Source organism: Odontomachus brunneus, unplaced genomic scaffold (genome assembly GCF_010583005.1).
Source record: "Odontomachus brunneus isolate Ranch 3 - 2012 unplaced genomic scaffold, Obru_v1 Obru_scaffold_119, whole genome shotgun sequence".
Taxonomy (NCBI): domain Eukaryota; kingdom Metazoa; phylum Arthropoda; class Insecta; order Hymenoptera; family Formicidae; genus Odontomachus; species Odontomachus brunneus.
This window is the reverse complement of record NW_022639569.1, coordinates 1,055,944-1,074,036: the sequence shown is the minus strand read 5'-3', so window position 1 is coordinate 1,074,036 and position 18,093 is coordinate 1,055,944. Positions and strand designations below refer to the sequence as shown.

General features: G+C 43.7%; 1 protein-coding gene across 7 annotated transcripts in view; it reads right to left on the bottom strand.

Moving 5' to 3' along the window:
• Positions 1–3,497: 3,497 nt before the first annotated feature.
• Positions 3,498–18,093, bottom strand: part of LOC116849590 (teneurin-m) — a 967,489-nt gene continuing 952,893 nt past the window's right edge. For all 7 annotated transcript variants that reach the window (XM_032826903.1, XM_032826902.1, XM_032826908.1 and 4 more), the window contains 6 exons: positions 17,404–17,430; positions 15,395–15,611; positions 13,398–14,233; positions 10,859–13,167; positions 9,295–10,048; positions 3,498–8,720 (listed from right to left, as the gene is read on the bottom strand). In XM_032826903.1, the coding sequence (XP_032682794.1) occupies positions 7,232–8,720; positions 9,295–10,048; positions 10,859–13,167; positions 13,398–14,233; positions 15,395–15,611; positions 17,404–17,430 (5,632 nt within the window). In that variant the 3' untranslated portion in view covers positions 3,498–7,231. The remainder of the gene's footprint in view (positions 8,721–9,294; positions 10,049–10,858; positions 13,168–13,397; positions 14,234–15,394; positions 15,612–17,403; positions 17,431–18,093) is intronic.

Below are 18,093 nucleotides of genomic sequence, written 5' to 3'. Positions count from 1 at the left end.
ACGAACACGGTCTCGGCTCGCCTGTACATATAAAAAGAACGGAAAAAAGCGCGCACGTCTTCCTTCCCTTCCTCTTGCAATAACTATCGTTAACGCAACTCGCATATTTATATATTTATATGTATATATATTAATTTTTATGTATCTCTCTCTCTCTCTCTCTTTCTCTCTACCACTCACACTCGGTTTCTTTCTCTCGTTCTCACTTTCGCTCTCGCGCTAGTTTTCCACGCATTCTTCCTCACACTTTCCTCACTTTTGACATGTTATCGTCTTTCGTTCTACGGCGTCCAAGACATACACGATAGTTACGAAGTATTGCTTTTTCTTAGTCGCGTGTCGATCGCGGCTGCCGACCGCGATCCGGCATAATAACAATAATAAATTTTGCACCTTCCTGCGATGAGCCGCGCCGAGAATCTCAGTCTTTTGTTTCGCTCGAATCTCTCGATTGCCCAAATGAACTTCATCAGTGAAAATTTGCACAAAATTGTACAGCATTTCGAGGTGGTAAAGGTATCGCTATTTTCAAATATTCGGGATCGAAGAATCAAGATTACATATATAGCGTGTACACACGCGCGTGTTTTTATATGTCCTTAATAAATTTGTATCTTATTTTAGAATTGATTAATTTCAGAATGATAAAAAATGTGTTATATACAAATTTGTTAGGGGAGACCGGAACTAGATGTCTATTTCAGAATTTTGAATTTATAACTTCTTAAGGACTGTCTACAATGAGAGTAGAGTATGGCTGTAAAAAATAAGAATAAAAAACTGACCAATTACAGTCAAGAATAATCAAAGCAGTTTTTCCTATTTTTAACTATAATATTATTCTGATTTTAATGAAACTCAGGAAAAAGTATCTATATTTTGAAACATCCTTGCGATTTTGTGTTCACTGTTCCTCGCAAGATAGATAGATAAAGGAAAACACATGAGCAACACATCTTTGAGTTCATTTAGTCTCCCCTATATATTTTCATTTTTTCTGTAAAAATAAAAATGTTACGAATATTTATCGTCAAACATAAACAATGCACGTGTGAGATTGCGACATCCGCTGACTTTGAGATTATCATTCAATGAAGCAATTGAAAATTAGTCAAAAAATAATCAATCACTCAGAATGACATAATCATTCTGAATGATTAATTACTTTTCGATTAACTTTCACTTTAACTTCATCAAATAATAATCTCGAGATCAGCGCATGTTACAAGTGTGCAGTGAAATTCAAGTGTGTTCGCTTCATTCGTGGTTCATCAAGATTTGCCGTGACATTTTTGGTTTCATGATCTTCGATATCCCACTAGAATTCGGCTGAGCAAGTTTTTTGCAATGTTGTTGAGCGATTTTTTGTTTAGTCACACGTCCGTTTCGCGGGACACGTCGCAGGAAGTATCGGGAAATCGGACGGAGGCTCTCCCGCGGCTCTTGCGCTCGAAGGAAACATGCGCTAAGCGTAAAGTTAACTCGAGTACAGGACTTTTTAACGTCGTGTTGTTTTTTTCTGTTTCTTTTTCTCTCTCCCGTTTTTTACGTATCGTTTTGCAAGTAGACGAGTACACATAGAAAACCGCTCGCGGCGTTCGCCCGACTGCCACCGAGGCGTCTCGGCGAACGTCGCCGCATGCTGAGCGTTTCTACGAGCTACAATAATGCGCGTGTCGGGTAACGGCGTGTTGTTAATGGACAACTCAGTAACAAGCGCTACGAGACTCTGTTCCCCTTCATGCTTTCTCGTAGCCGAAGAGAGATCGTTGAGAACGCAATATCGACAGAGGGATGCGGGTCACCCGAGGCGGCGCACGAGGACATCGACGGAATCCCGCCGCGTTTCAAGTTTGATTAATTTAGGATTAATTGTGCATTTACTTCAAACTGTCGAAAGTGGCAATTTGCACTGAGAGAAAAATACTTGAAAACTTGTCTGTGCGATACGAAGCTTATTTCTGCGAATAAACTTTATATTTTTCAAGTGAATTCGAAAGTATTTCTTTTCTCAGTGGGTATTCTCTGCTGAAGAATACACTGAGAAGAAATACATGAACATTTATTTGTGAAATATAAAGTTTATTTCAATGAATAAATTTTATATCCCATAAATAAATTTTGTAACAATTTTTTTTTAAAGAATACACTGAGGAGAAATACAAAAAAATTTATTTGTGAGATATAAAGTTTATTTCTGTGCATAAATTTTATATCTCACAAATAAATTTTGAAGTATTTTTTTCTCAGTGTTTTCTCTACTGAAGAATACACCGAGAAAAAATATTTGAAAATTTATCTGTGAGATATAAAGTTTATTTTTCTGCGAATCAAATTTCTATCTTACAAATAAATTTTTAAGTATTTTTTCTCAATGTACAAACGTTAGTTCACCGAATTAATGAGAAATAATTAAAGAATTAAAAATGCTTTTTGTTTGTGAGATATCATTTAACCCTTATTATAAAAAATAAAAGTCAACATAAGTTAACCTGTGTATATTCGAAGTTAAGCCTGAGATTTCGATGCAAAAATAATTTTCTATAGACTACGTTTCTGAGCTTATTCGTTCCGTCTATATGGAAACAAGTAATAATTTAACCTTTGCATCGATGGTTTGACACACGAAATAATTCGCGAATCGATACGCCTCGGGTTGTCCCCTGAGAAAGGTGTTTGATGCGCAAAACGATTGTTTCCTATCGAATGTAGACGGAATATTTAGCGAAATAATATGGGAATTGTAGCGGCGCGTCGATGGAACGTTGAAACACAAAGTAAGATGAAGGAATTCTCTTTGGCGCGCGTCACTCATGATTTTAACTCTCGGATTCGTTTTAATTTACGTATATTATTTTCTTCCTTCCTTTTTTCTTTTTTCCTTTTTTTTCTAATAACGGTACCATGTGTGCGAAATGATTCCTCGAACTCACTCGCTAATAATCTCATGTGGCTTGGTTTTAGAAATTGACGCGGAATGAAAAGTACAGCGAGACGGGCGTACTCGAGAATCAAGTATGTAAGAGTCGTAAAGATCAACGTCGCTCTGCCGCTAAAATTCTTTATGATCTCGCGGTAGAAAATTGCTTCGTGCGAGGGATGTGACGACTACTTTCGCGGGACATGTGTAGCGTGTGTGTCAGCTATACACAACGGATATGTACAGCGATGTTACCTGTTAGGTTCACTAGCACACTCCCTTAACTGTTCGCTAAATCCCACGTTAACTCGTCAACTAGTACGTACGTACGTTTGTAGTTATGATTATGTATTTTTTTATATTTTTACTTTTATCATACGCCTACGTGGAACACAACGTGATGGAGCTGCGTAGGCTCGCACGTTGGCTCACCGTACCCCTATATAATTATGCGTTATATCCGTTTTTTTTGCGTCTTTACTTTCTATATCAGTTACTTCATCCGACCTGAACCACAGACTTCGATCTACGCTTTTTACGTTTTTTTTTTTCTCCTTTATTTACCCAATATTGATAAACACCGACGAGTTCAGCTATATCAGTTACAGAGAGGAGGGGTCAAGGTTGTGCCCTGCGAAAAATGGGCGGATTGAAACGAATCGACGGAAATTCGTCGTCGGCGAGATACGAGATATATCCGCGACCATCGCGCGCGAAGTTGGGAGGATAGGCTTTCCCTGAAAGATATCTGGACTTGTATAACGGTATCATCGCTTGGCGTTGCGACTGGATAAACGCTGACATTTGAAACGGAAAGAGTGTGCTTTAATTCCAAAAGTAAGAGACATTATAGAGAAAGAATTGCTTGTCCTTTTTGATACTTGAGACGAAAGATGAAAGACAATTAGAAGGAGACGTAGAAGGACAAGTTGCAAAGATCCGATTTCGAAGATCGGCAACTCACGAGTCGTCCAGATGAATCGCCGTGTCGATTCGGATCAATTCGTCTATTTCGTGCGGGGAGCTCTCTTCGGTGGAGCGCAGGGGGTGAGATTTTCTCACGGGGCGATCCCACATACACACGGTTACATAGGACTTCTTCGACGACACAATTCAAAAAATAATTTTTCATTTTTAGTAGAAAGATAGGCGGGGCATTTTTTTCGTACAATGGTAAATATTATCGTTTTCCATTATTATTACTATATTTTTATTATTCTTATTACTTACCGTTACTATATTATTATTATTATTATTACTCATTATTATTTATCATTTATTATTTATTATTATTATTTTTTTCTGTGGACATTATTACTTCGACGCATCCCGTTATGACTGTCGCTTGTCTCTTCACGTCGCGTCACTTCGTCGTTTCGCGCGACGACGTCACGTCGCAATAGCTCTTGCTCGTTTACTTGATACCGATACTATTTACACGCGTGTCTACGTTGTCTACGACAAATCGGTAGGTTCGCTTATACTTGCAGCACCCGGCATCGGAACGCGCGTCAAATTCGAAATCGATGAGTCTTATGCTCAAGTGAGACAATTGTCGAGCGGATAGATGGGTGGAACGGCGTGAGGATCGCCCAACATTCTCGTTTCAATCGTTTCTCGATGGCTGTGGAAATTGATATCACTCATTGCTCGGCGACCCTCTTCGTGGAGATGATTGCGAGTTCCACGATTGGCGAATCGACGCGCCGTAGCACCCAATCGATCATAGCTCCTCTTTTAGCTCACTTGATCTCACTTTAAAGTACGAAATTATATCTAAGGTAAACTCTATGGATCTCGAGTTTGACGGATCTCCGCTGCGCGAGTGCCTCGCGCCTAATACTTGGCTCTGCAACATCCAATTACGCGTTTTGCACGGCGCAGTCGGTGAGAACAGCGCCGACGTCGTGCGACTATATATGCATCCGGCCGATTTGAAGCGATGATAAAGTGTGTGTACGTGTGTGTCGATCGTGCGTAGGCCTGGCTCGAGATTAACGCGATGACCATCCGTTTTCACGCGAATGTCGCGTTTTCCTCCCAAGGAGAAATCTCGCCGCGCTTGTGTCGCGTTCTCTCGTCAATAATTCGCGACGCGCGCCCTATCGCTTCGCGACTCTCCCCGTCGCGAATTTTATCGCGCTCGCGAGTCATCTCGGGGATACGAGAGTAAGTTTCTCCTATACGCGTGTGTGTCGTGTAGTTTGTTCTCGTACACTCAGTATCACGGATGCCTTATTGAATTTATTAGATCGGTAGTTACTATAAATTTCGACCAGCCATTTCCGTTTTTACCCTACGCACTTCTTGTAACTGTTGATTCATCAAGAAAGCGGGAACGTGCTCAAAGCGAAAGTGACGGTAGCTTGACATCCCGTACACAGTAAAGAGAATATTCATTCATATAACGCGCAATCAGTGAGAAAGAGTTAAGAATAAACAAGAGGTTAATATAAAATTAGAATAAATAATTAGAGAAGATAAATAGAGAAAAAAAATATAAATATACTTTCTAATTACTTATTATATAATCATACATATATAATTATTATATTTCATATATATCTTTATATATATAATTTTGTAATAAAATGCTTATCCTCCTTTCCCCTTTCTCAATTAATTAACAGTCATGAGAAACGCATAGCTAGAAGCGAATGCGGTTGGTTGAACATTTTCGGAACTATCGATCTGATAAACAGTGGTGCATCCGCAATGCCGAGTGTACACATATAAAAAAGCGGTATCGACAGTTCCACTTGAGTTTTACGACCATTCTCTCTCTCTCTCTCTCTCTCTCTCTCTCTCTCTCTCTCTCTCGTCACGTTACGATATTTTATCTACATTTACCGTTAAGTTTGAGTAGCTATATTTACAGTTGCTTGTCTCGCACCTAATACATCAATTTTTGCGTCATGTTAAAAATATCTGTTGTATATCTGTTTTCCACGTTTGTCTCTCTTTCTCCCTTTCTCTTTCTCGCTCTTTCGCTCTCTTTCGCTCACTTGCTTTTTTTCCTATGGCGTCTCACGACGCGATCTACGGCGACGTCCACGGACATTGTTAAGAAACGTGTCCACCTGCGGTCGAATGCGTCCCGGCCAGAGAATGCGAGGTTCGAACGTTCTGAATAGAGCGTTCTACAATTAGACGTTAACACAGGATAATCCTACATTCGCATGCCACGTAGGAATCTTATTTTATAGCGTCTGTTACAAAAAAATGCCCAACGAATACGACATCCGTCTCCGCGATCCCAAAGTGAAGAGTATGTATGTTGTATATGTATGCGTGCGTGTGTATATGTGTGTCTTATTCCTTGAACAATTTCAGAAATATTTCGAATCTCTTCTGTCAAAAATCATCTCCTCTTTCGCCTCGCATCGCGTGACCTTGACGCGTCCACCGTCATGGTGTTTCGCTTCTGCGTGCGCGCGTATTATGCGTCTCTCATAGACCCTGTTGCGTGAAAACATCAGTTGAAATTCGACCGACGATCCGACGAAAGTCCGACAATTTATACACATATTACAAATCAAATACTCGTGTATTTAATTTTATTCCTCCCTTCTTCTTATTCTTTTCTTCTCTTTTTTAATTCGCGAAAACGCTCTACCGGATTTCGTCGCGGACGGCACCTTGAAAGTTCACGCACGCACTTTCGTCTTGTCACACTTCTACGCGTTGAGTCGCCACCTTTGCCTCTTTTTCTCTTTCACTCTCTCTCTTTCTCTCTCTCTCTCTCTCTCTCTCTCTCTCTCTCTCTCTCTCTCTCCCTCACATTCTCTCTTTCTCCCTCGTGTCTCCTTCTCTCATCTCGCTATAAACTAATCACCATGTAACAAGCTTTATATTCTTCATTTCGTTAATAATGCGACTAGCTTAATTTTGACACTTCGCGATCCGTTCTTACACCCGTCGTCTCCGACACGGTTGATCGTGGCATCATGCGAGTATCGATCGCGATCGCATGGACGCGCTTTTATGGCACATCGACGGGGTAGGCTGTGCCAGTGGACACCGGACAAACGCATGAGTGTGCGTCCGTGGTCGCTCATGGTAGATCTCCGTCCATCCCGACGACAAGCGCGGGGAGAAGAGGCTCGAGAGGGAGGTCGAGGAGAGAAGGTAATGACGGACATCGGGCGCGCGAGTCGCGCTTCTTCTCGTCCGTCCATCCGTCCGTCTGTTCTCCGACGCGCTCCCTCTCTCTTTCTCCCATTCGTTTGTTCGTTCGTTCGAGCTCACGTTTCGGATTCACGCGCGAATCAAGTCCCAAACGATACTCCGAACTCGCGTGGTGTCTTCGAATCACGAGTCGTGCCTGTGAGTCCTGTTGCGCCGGTTGCCGCTCTTCCGCCTCTTCCTCTTTGCGTCCCGGGTGAACGCCACGTTGCCGGGGTCGTCGGCGAGCTGCGGATACCTGTGGACGCTGTGGATGTCGACGCCCTCGTAGCCGTCCACGGTGCCACGACTGATGAGTTCATCCTTCTCCTCCTTCGACCAGTCACCTCTACCTTGGAAGCCGGCCATCACTAGCTGCTTCTCGATCTCCCAGGCCCTTTCCACGGCTCGCTTGTGCGCGTGCTTGAGGATACGATGGCGCTCTTGTTCGGGATCGGCGCCGTACTTGATCACTACTGCCGCGTCCGGGTTGTGAAGTCTCAGCTCTTTCCAAGTGCCGGCGCCGTGCTCTGTTGTCTCATGAGTAGACACATTGAACATGCCACCGAGCCGATGAAGCTCCTCCATGTCGTCGCGGATTTTGAGCGCATTGTCCTTGACGAAGTAGAAGACGTCTTGATCGTGCACGCTGAAGTGCAGCGGCAAAAAGTACGAGTTGTTGAACACGGATGTCACCACGTCCTGCACCACGCTGTTCACGCCGTCCACCACGCTCACCAAGGCGCGGCCGTCTACGCGCGACACTAGGATACCCTCGCCGAACACCGCACGTCGATGCGCCACTCGCGGCAGCAGGTTCCTCGTCTTCGGCTCTAGCTTCAGCAGCGGCTTGGGCACGAAGCCCAGGTCGGAGAACTTCTCGTGCACGCGATTCACGATACATTGCAGGCCGGACATCACGCCGAAGTCTGGGGTGAGCTGAGGCGACGTGATGGTGGCGCTCGGCTGATACACCATTTGCTTCGTGTATTCTGAACCGAGCATCGAGGAGATGTCGTAACCGTAGAGCTTCAGCCAGCTCGCCAGGTCTGTCATGTACTCGACGTTCTGCTTGAAGTTGATCGGGTCATTGTTGCGGAAGCGGTAGATGAATATATCGGTCGGTGTGGTCAGTTCGTTGGCCATTTGCTCCCAGGCCGGCGTCATCCATTGACCGAGGGATGGATCGTACAGCCTCTTGTTCAAATAGATCAGCTTCGTGTTGGGATCCAGGAGGCCGCCGTGGAAATCGATAGGTAGATAGAAGTCCGGATTTGTGTCCTTGATGATCTTGCCGAACGGTGTACGTCGCATCTCCTTGATGAGATTGCCGTTGGTGTCGAAGAGTGCGAGCGGGGAACCGTTCTGATCCGTTGCGACGTAGAAACGCTGCTCGGATGTCTCCACGGTCATTAGGAAGTCACGCGAGTCGTAGAGGAATCGGAACGTTTTGGACGACTTGGGGAAGTGCACGTGCGTTATCAGATCCGGGGTCTTCGGGTTCGCGTAGAAAAATTGCGTAATGTTCTCGCGGTCGTCGTTCATGGACACCAGCCGGCCGCGATCGTCGTAGAAGTACCAGATTTGGAATTTCTTGTGCTCCGAGGAGTGAATCAGCTGGCCGCGCGAGTTATACCTGAGAAAAGGAGAGAGTTAGCAACATATGTTTACATATGTTTGTAACGAAATAATATTTTGTGATTAGTATTCCAATCGAATCACGTTTACGCGTGATTTATGCTCAAGTGCGATACTTTGCGCTCAAGTGTAGGCAACGTAAATCTGATGTCCTTAGAAGATAAAGTCTGGCTATTTGCTTTTCAAAATGGCATACTTATGCAGTAAAGATGACTCGTGTCGGAAGTGCATTACGCGTGTGACAAAAAGTGCGATCCATTTTTGAAACGCTTAAAGAAAAACCATGATTGGCCCGTATTGTACTTCAAAATATCTGTAGCGTCTAATGGATCATATCCATAATCTTTGTTCAATAATCTTGACACAATAATCCATGACACAATCCTTATTTCAATAAAGCAACCATCTTTCACGAAATTTTCATCTGAATAAGAAAATCTTGATATATAATTTCGTTCGTTATAAAAATAAATTTCATGAAATATGGTTACATTCTATTGACGTTCAATACTTTTTTTCATCGTCCCAAATGATCGGAAACCAGCGCAATTGAAAGAGCAGAAAATACATACCTGTACTTGTGTTCGCCGCGAATCACTACGAAGCCGCGTCCGTCGTACGAGTTGAATTCTACATCGCCGTACTGGACCACTCGATCGCCACTGTCGTAGCCCAAGGCGATCTTTCCGTTGTGCCCAGTCACGCCGATCACGTTACCGTTCTCGTCGTACGCGTATTGCCAGTTGTTCTCTGTGTCCGCCACCTCCAGCACATGACCGTCCGCGTTGTAAGTTATTTTCTCCAAACGAGAGCCCTCTTTCTTTTCAATCGCCTCCTTGCCGATGGTGAGCTTTCTCATCTTGATGCGATTGCGATTGTCGTACTCGAGTTCCATACGGAACACGTCGAACGTTCTGATGTTCATCAGCACGGTCTTGACGCGACCGTGCTCGTCGTAGTCTGTGACTGTGAAGAACTGTTTGCTGCTGTCTTGCATAACAGATCTGTTGAAGAGGTTCCTGTATATCCGAAGATCGCCGACGCCTTCCAACACGCCGAAATTCTGATTGTACTTGAGACGAAGTTGCGGAAGCTGTTTGCCGTTGATGTCGACCTCGATGCCGGATATGCGCGCATTGCCGTCGTACTGGTAGCGATAATGGGCGTTATCCATGCCGCTCTTGCTACTGAATTTGATCTTCTCGTCTTTCACGATACCAGCATGATATTTGTACTCGATGCGCATTTCGAAGTTCGGTTCGTTGATGTCTATGCTGCGCACTAAACTGGTGGTCTCTTGGTAGGTGTAATGTATTGACGAGAGTCCTGAGAAAAGAAAAGAATTATGGTTTGCACAATTAGTATGCTATATTTTTATTTATTCATTTATTTAGTTTTTATTTTATATTGTAAATATATTATAAAGATCATCATCCTGAGTTTTTTTAATATATAATTCTTCGATATCGTGTGCATTTAACAAATTTAAAAAATACACTTTTGCGATTTCGCTTTTCACTCCACTAAAAATCTAAATTAACTCTACCTTATATCATTGTGAGAACGTTGTTTATTAAAGTGCATAAATATACATTTTTTAACACCAATATTGTCATAATATTGTAGGATAGGCTAACTTAATCTAGATTTTTAACGGAGTGAAGGGCGAAGTCTCCTCCCTATAAAAGATGTATTTTTTTGTTATAATACATTCATATTTTTTATTTTCTAACTTTGATCAGTCATATTAGTCACTTCTAGGATTGACTACAATCACATTACAGTCAAAAGCTGAGACGGAAAACTATTTTGGACTTTGACCAAAACACTTGGTTGTTCCACATTGATTCCTAGAAGCGCCTTCGGGTTTGTAATAAAAATTACAACTGAATTTTTATAATCACTCTTAGACTACACAAAATTATTGTAATGAAACGTGTGTAACATTTTTGTACAAATATATATAATAATAATTTTGGTAACAATTCTGCATAGTCTAGAGTGATTATAAATATTCAGTTGTAATTTTTACTACAATATTTTCTCCGTATATAGTAAAGATTAATAACCGTGTATAGTAAAGATAACGTGTAACCGTAAAGATTAAATATCAACGAACCGCTTGTAATTACTTACCGGCTAGCGTCGTTTCCAGTTTTCCAGTATGATCATAAACGTAAGCAACCTTTCCACTTTGATGCGGGTACACCTTAGCGAGAATCTGACCGTCGTCGTTGTACAAGATCTCATAGGGATGCCGGTTCATCGGCGAATAGTATTGATACTTGTAGAATCCAAGAGACGTTTGAAGCGAGAAGGTATGAATGTGTCCTCTCGGCGTGGTTAGTGACTGTAACGCTCCCGCTTCGTCATACTGCAAAAGATAGTCGCTTCCACGCGGCGTGGTAACTTTCAAAGGCAAACTGCTGAACATATCTTTGAAGGCGTACACCATCGATGTTCCGTCACTGTACTTGATCTCGTACAGTCGGCCGGCTCGATCGAATCCGTAAGTTTCGCTGATGTCACCCCACGTCCAACTCGTCAGTCTGCTGAATCGATCGTACTCCAGCTCGACGCCAGCGAAAATGCCGTTCCTCGGACCCCACTTCACGGGTCTGGCCGTTCTATCGTACGTGACGTTCAGTAATTCCACTCGATCGTCCATAAACACAGCCACGGTGTTCGTTTCTCGATCGTACTCGAGAGACAGCAAGATCTCGCCGTTCACCCGAAGCTTCCTGCCGACTTGGGCGACCGCTTTCGAGTTACCGCGATTCTTATTCCCCTGGACTTTCCGCAGGAAATACCGCCACTCGAAGCGGTTAGCTAGGTCTCCGGCGATCTCTGTTCGCTGCTTAGCCGGGACAGGATAGCTCTCGCCTAACAGAGGCTCGATCTCCGCCAAGATCGAGTACGGCATAGTGTCGGTGCTGACGGTGTGAGCCCACGACGTAACTTTTCCGACTGAGCCATCGGCGAGGACTGTCGTCCTCTGTTCAGCTTCGCCGACCTTCGTAACCACTGATGATCCCTTGATCAGCATCGAGACGGGTTTCCTGTTGTTCTGGCCGACTTTCACGATTGCACCCTTCAGACTGAGATCGAAAGTCAGGCTGATCACTTTGCCGGTGGGTGTCACTGCGCTGGTCAGCCTGCCGAACTCGTCGTAATTGTAGACGTAGCTACGACCGGTGCTGTCGAGTTTAGTCTTCAGCAGACCTGTAGGTCCATGATAGTCGAAGGTGACGTTATAGTTGTCGGGTGTGCTCAGCTCGTGCAACATCTTCATCCTGGTCATCCTTAGCCGGCACTTCTGCCCCTTCGTGTTCTCGATCGAATTCACCTGACTGCTGTAATCCCTCAGCAAGAAGACCTTATTGCCGGCCGCGTCCGTCACCGTACTGAGCTTACCGTTACTGGTGTTGACGTTGTATGTGAAGAGGTACACGGTCTCACCAGTCAAGATGTTCTTCGTGGCGATGTGTTGGCCGAACCGATTGAACACATAGATCTCTTGCGTGTCGGGCGCATAGATTTCATACTCCCGTGCACCGCTCGCGTCCGGAATGCTCGCCATCACCGAGCGAATGCGGTAATTCGCCTGGTCGCCGATGTGAACCACTCCGTCGGGAGAAACCGCCACGGCAGATATGGTGTTGAATTTGGAGGTGGACGCCAAATAGTGATCGGCGTCGAAGCAATCGCAGCCGCGCTCCAGGCAGTTGCATTTGGACTCGGCGCCGGCGTACGGCGAGATCTTGCCGTCGGTGCCGATCATGCGGACGCGGTTGATCCTCTGCGAGTCGCTTTCGGCGATGTACAGATTGCCCGAGGGTCCAAACGCGATACTTTGCGGCATTACGAGGGTGGCGTGAGTGGCCAGCTCCGTGTCGAACGAGGACGACGGCGAGGCACAGTGAAGTGGGCGACCAGCGACGACCTTGACACGACCGTCCGGTGCCAACTGGAGGACCATGTGATCGTCGATCATGTGCAGCGAGTTGTCTAGAGGGTTGATCGCCAGTTCGGTTGGCCAACGCAAGTGCACTTCCTCGACGTTCAACGTTCCCTCGCAGGGTATCGGCTTCCAGTGGGACTTGTGCATGTGGTTGCCGATCACAGTAGTGATGATGCCGTCGCGGTCGACCATTCTGATGTTCGTACCATCCGCGAAGTACAGAACGTTGTCCGCGGAAACGGCCACGCCCTTGGGATAAGCGAGTTTGGCATCTCGCGCGAGTGCACCGTCGCCGCAGTGAGCCTCGTCACCAGGAAGGCAACGCTCCCCGGAGCCGACCACCGTCTCCCAGTTGTGATCGGGATCCGTATAGTCGTTGGTATCGCGAACGCGAATGATCTGATGAGATTCCGGGTCAGATATGTAGAGAAGACCATCTAATGGGCTCAAAGCGATGTGGTAACGATATGATACCCTAGTCGCACTGTAAAAAGGATCGTTAAATGAAACAGATTCAGCTGTTGGGGTGACGTCTTTTAATTTATATTAGGCGTGAAAAGTACTTGTCGTATTTGTCAAAACAGAAAACGTATTTTTTGTTAATATCTAGTGAGGGTTTCTTATCTTCTTAAATTCTTTAATTTCAACAAAATAACCAATTGCTTTCATATAAAGCAGTGCATGTTATATAGATATAAGTGACCGTCTACTTACTTTAACCTAACCACAGTTCTGACTGTTCCATCGACGAGGATCTTCCTGACTAGATTGAAATCACCCACAAAGATGGAGCCATCCGGTGCAGTGGCGAGCGCAACGGGCGCCAGGAGACGTTGTTTGGAAGCCTGTCCGTCGCAGTCGTAGCAGTCCAATGGCCTCTGGTGACCGTCTCCCATTGTAGTGAGTATGACCCTCGGCTTATGCTTCAAATAAATGTTCGAGCCGTCTCCCTTCTGCAAGATTCCTTCGTGGAAGTTGTACCTATGATGAATGTCCAAGTTCCAGCCACCGACTTCTGAGATAGACATGTCGTGGCCGCTCAATTTCGTGGTCTGTACGTCCCAGATGATATCCTTGCAATCGTTGTACTCGTAACCGACCTTGACCATCGCGGTCGTGACGCCATAGACGCGTTGGCGGTAAACGTTCAATCGGTTCCACGCGTAGGTAAACTTGATCACAGGGTCGGCCTCGAAAGTCTTCTCGAAGAGTATACCTTCGATCGTGATTCTCAGGTGTATCAGGTTCAAAGTGGCTGGGATGGACTCCGGAGTCAGCTGCAGCTGTATAGTGGAAAGATAACCGGCGGCTCTGGAGCTGTGGTATACCAGATTCAATCCCGTGCCGGGGATCTGCAAGCTCTCCTGTATGACTTGGGACTCCGCCAATATGGCGCTCTTGTCCGGGCAGGCACCTTGAAACCCGTGCTTCCAGGTTGCCAGCACGACCGGCTTCATGAGATCGTAATCATGAGCCGTGCACGCGTGCGGAACGTGGAGCGGTGGCTTCTCCTCAGCGGTGCTCATGACGATCTTGTCGATTATGACGACCTGACGCGAGATAAGTTACGTCTTAATATTATCTCCAATTCAACGTGACTTCCAGACGTCGCTGGGATTGATGGCAAAGGAGGATGTTAAAAATAAACTATTTTTCACCGATGGAGCTTTCATTAATCATTGGAAACTGTCTCTCGAATTCCAAAAAGTAATAATTATTTATCCACCAAGTCCGGAGAGAGTTATAAAAATAAAAATTTATTATTAATTGTTAAAATAGTCATATGAAGTGTTTTTAACTTTAATACTTTTTATGTCTTTAAAATAAAGTCAATTGTACATTTATGTCTTGAGTAGTAAATGTAGTGAAGTTCCTTTTCGTTTACACAATGTTTATGTGTTATACATGTGAAGGTATCGAGAAGAAAAATCTCAAATTAAAAATCTTAAAACTAATAAATTTTAGATCCTGTCATTCTACGTAGAAATATTATGAGATGAAGTTATTGAACAGTGAATACTTCAGAAGATATTTCATATTTTGCATTGAAAAGTATCAAAATAAAAATATAAAATATCTAAAAAAATATTTACTTTTCGGTGATTACATTCCAGTATTTTTATATATAAAATAATCAGAAGAATCGATTATGTTAAAAAACTATATGATTCCATTAAAAAAATTAAAGTTGACCCCAAGAGAGTTTTCTAAAGTCATTCTAAAATCAAATAAATATTATCATCTTTCTTCCCTCTTGAAATATCGTACAATTTTTGTCTAAAAAATTCCCTTCTAAAACTTGTGGGTTTTGAGATATTTTAGTATGGATAAATTAAAATGAGCACTCAGTATATTATGTAAAGCTTCATATAATTATATCAACAATTACAATAATAAATTCCGAGAATTTCATAATTTTCATAAGTTTTTATAACATTGCTCGTACCTAGTGTAGACAAATAATTGTTATTTTCTATTTCTAGAAGGTTCCAATTCTCAGTGATTAATTAATTCGATCAATGGGTTAAAAAATGGTCTATTTTAAACATTTTCTACTCGCGCATTGTGAAGAAAGTATTCCCCGCACTCAAGACTCTCGAACGTTTCACACGGCGAGATCATTGGCGAGCTCCGTTAGTTCGGGCTAGTTTGGTCCGCTCGTAGTTCAGAAGTTACGTGCAGTATGGCGATTAATTCAAATTTATGCTCACCTCGTTCCAAGGTACGAAGACGATGTGGCTCTGCGGCTTGAAGGGCGACCTGCCGAACTGCAAAGTTACGGCGCCGCCGCCGTTCACCAGCAGATCGAACCAGCCGTCGTCTCGCGTCAGGGTGAAGCCTTCTAGCGGGGTGCTGGTACTGACTCGCACTCCCATCAAGCCTGTGCCGAGGTGCGTGACGACGCGACCACGTACGACCGCCGATCGACTGTCAGAAAACGATTGTTTTTAGATTATACGAAGCCTCGCGAACCTGTCGGTAGTTTAAGATTATTTCTTCGTGTGCCTCGTGTATCGTACGCTACCAACAAAGCAAGTCTCTATTCTCTAGACTAATTTTCAATCTACAAGTAATACGATTTACTGTTCACACTTTTCAAATGTTTTCTTCGAGTGAACGTCGACGAAAAGATACTGTCACTTGACGAAGTCTAATGATGTGTTGGACACACATGTGAGATGATTTAATTTCCTCATTTTTATCTTTCTTTTTTTTTAAGTGAAAAGGTCTATTCGGTGCAAAAAAATTAGCAGTTCGCCGTCTCTTATAATTAGATTTCAGAAATCTGTAAGTGACAAGAGAGTAGGTGAAATCGATATTATCAACGACAAAATTAAGGATGTCTTTTTTATTAATTTAAATTAATCTCGCTTTTTATCTTTGTTGCAGATTTCAGCGTCTTTTTTTTTTAAAGAAGCTTTTTTCTACTAAGCCCGTGACAAAGGAGATATATGCAGGAGATTCCTCCTCGGATAATGCTTTGCCTAAGGTCCAAGTACTTTAAAAATAGACCGTGGAATTGATTCGTAGTTGTCATCGACAGATCGATATCGGCGACGGGTAGAATCGCTATAATTAAACGCAAAGTGCACTTATCGGTCGTTTAAAGAGACAGAAGCAATTGAGGTAAAATTGCATCAGGGAGTAATGTGCGTCCATTTACATGTGACAGAATCCTTTCACCGTTTAATAAGTATCTCGATATCGGGCATTGATGGCCATTGCATATGCAAATTCGTGATACATATTCAATGCGATGTACTTTCGCCAATTTTGCTTCTCAGTGCTAAAGAGGAACCACTAGGCTCACCGGTGGTCTCGATTGCTGCGCGAATAAACGCCGCGAAATGTAATCGCAGTACTTTGCCGGCGAACTTTGTATCTCTCTGTCAGACTCTCTGGCAGTTGCCGTATTTGAACGGATACATTGGACGATACTTCAACCTTTACAGTCAGTGCCTCTTTGGCACTGGAGCACTGATCGAGGATAAATCACTACTTATATATGAACAGTTAATATTTATATGTATATATATATATATACACGAATAACACAAAGTCGGAAGCTCAACGTAAAAGGCACGAAACACAACGTAGGAATCAGAAGGTAACTGAACCATGCAACGAGAATGTGATCAACAACAATGGAGGACGAAGTGCGAGCTCAAACGATCGTGGGATGTGTTTCAACTGTCGAGGTAGACTCTTAGATCGCATACCGCATCAATCGCGCATCTCATTGATCTTTTTTTTTCATCACAACTTATCGTTTTCAAGTTGACGTTGAAAGGTACATAGATATCTTCGGGATTAAAGGGAGAAAGAGAAAGAGAGAAAAAGCAAGAGACGCAATTCCTTCTTATCACGCTCATTAATTCTCGATATCTGTCTTCTCGTCATCTTGGAATCGATAGATATTACGAATAAGATGCAGGAATCTCGGATCGGGCGGTACATGATCTAAAGAGAGACCTGCTGAGATTCGAGGCGAATCAAGTCGAGAGAGGCCAGAGTTCTCATCAGGCGCAGTCGAACGCACACGCACGACTCGTCTCGATCGGATGCAGGATGTATTTTTATTATGTACATATACGTGAGAGAGATACCACAAATGCACGAAAATATGATCAAACAGCAGCAAATTCTTTGTTACCGCTACGGATCTCATTATGGATCCTCGTTCATTAATCGAGCTTTATCGACGTCTGGTTTTTCTTACCTTGTGTTGAAGTGATTCCAGAACATACTGACCGGGCAGCACGGATAAAACAGAGCCGTGTTAAAATGATGTGATTAAAGGCGAAACTAGAAGAGGTAGGATACTCCAAAGAGTATAGGTGAGGACGAAGGGGTGAAGAAGGAAGGGGGATGGTCGGGTGGGTGGGTTGTGAGCGGCAGAAAAAGAAAAGAGCGAAGGATTTCCAGGGGCGAGGATGAAAATATATAGAGGAGTCTGAGAAAAACTTTCCGCTTTTACAAAGAATTTCGATACGTCGGGATTACTAGAATTTGTGCTCGGTCCCTCCCGATAGACCCGACGCGTCGGGGAGAAAAAAAAACTGTCCGGTTATTGTATTCCCTTCCTCCCACTCTTAGCCGGCATGATGAGCGAAAAGCTCGAGGCTTAAACATGGACTCACACATTCACGCAAGCTCCACTCGGACGGACATGATAAAGAGAGAAAGAGAGAATCGAATGAACGGGGTTGTATGGACTGATACTGATGATAGATAGATCGTAAGGGACTGCAATGAAGAGATCGAGGTAAATAGAGATAGTATATGAAAGAGAGATATAGTAAGAAAAGAGAGAGAAAACGAGAAAGAGAGAGGCAGAAAGAGCAAGAGAGCGAGAGAGCGAGAGTGAAAGAGAGAGAGAGAGAGGGAGAGAGAGAGAGAGAGGGGGGGG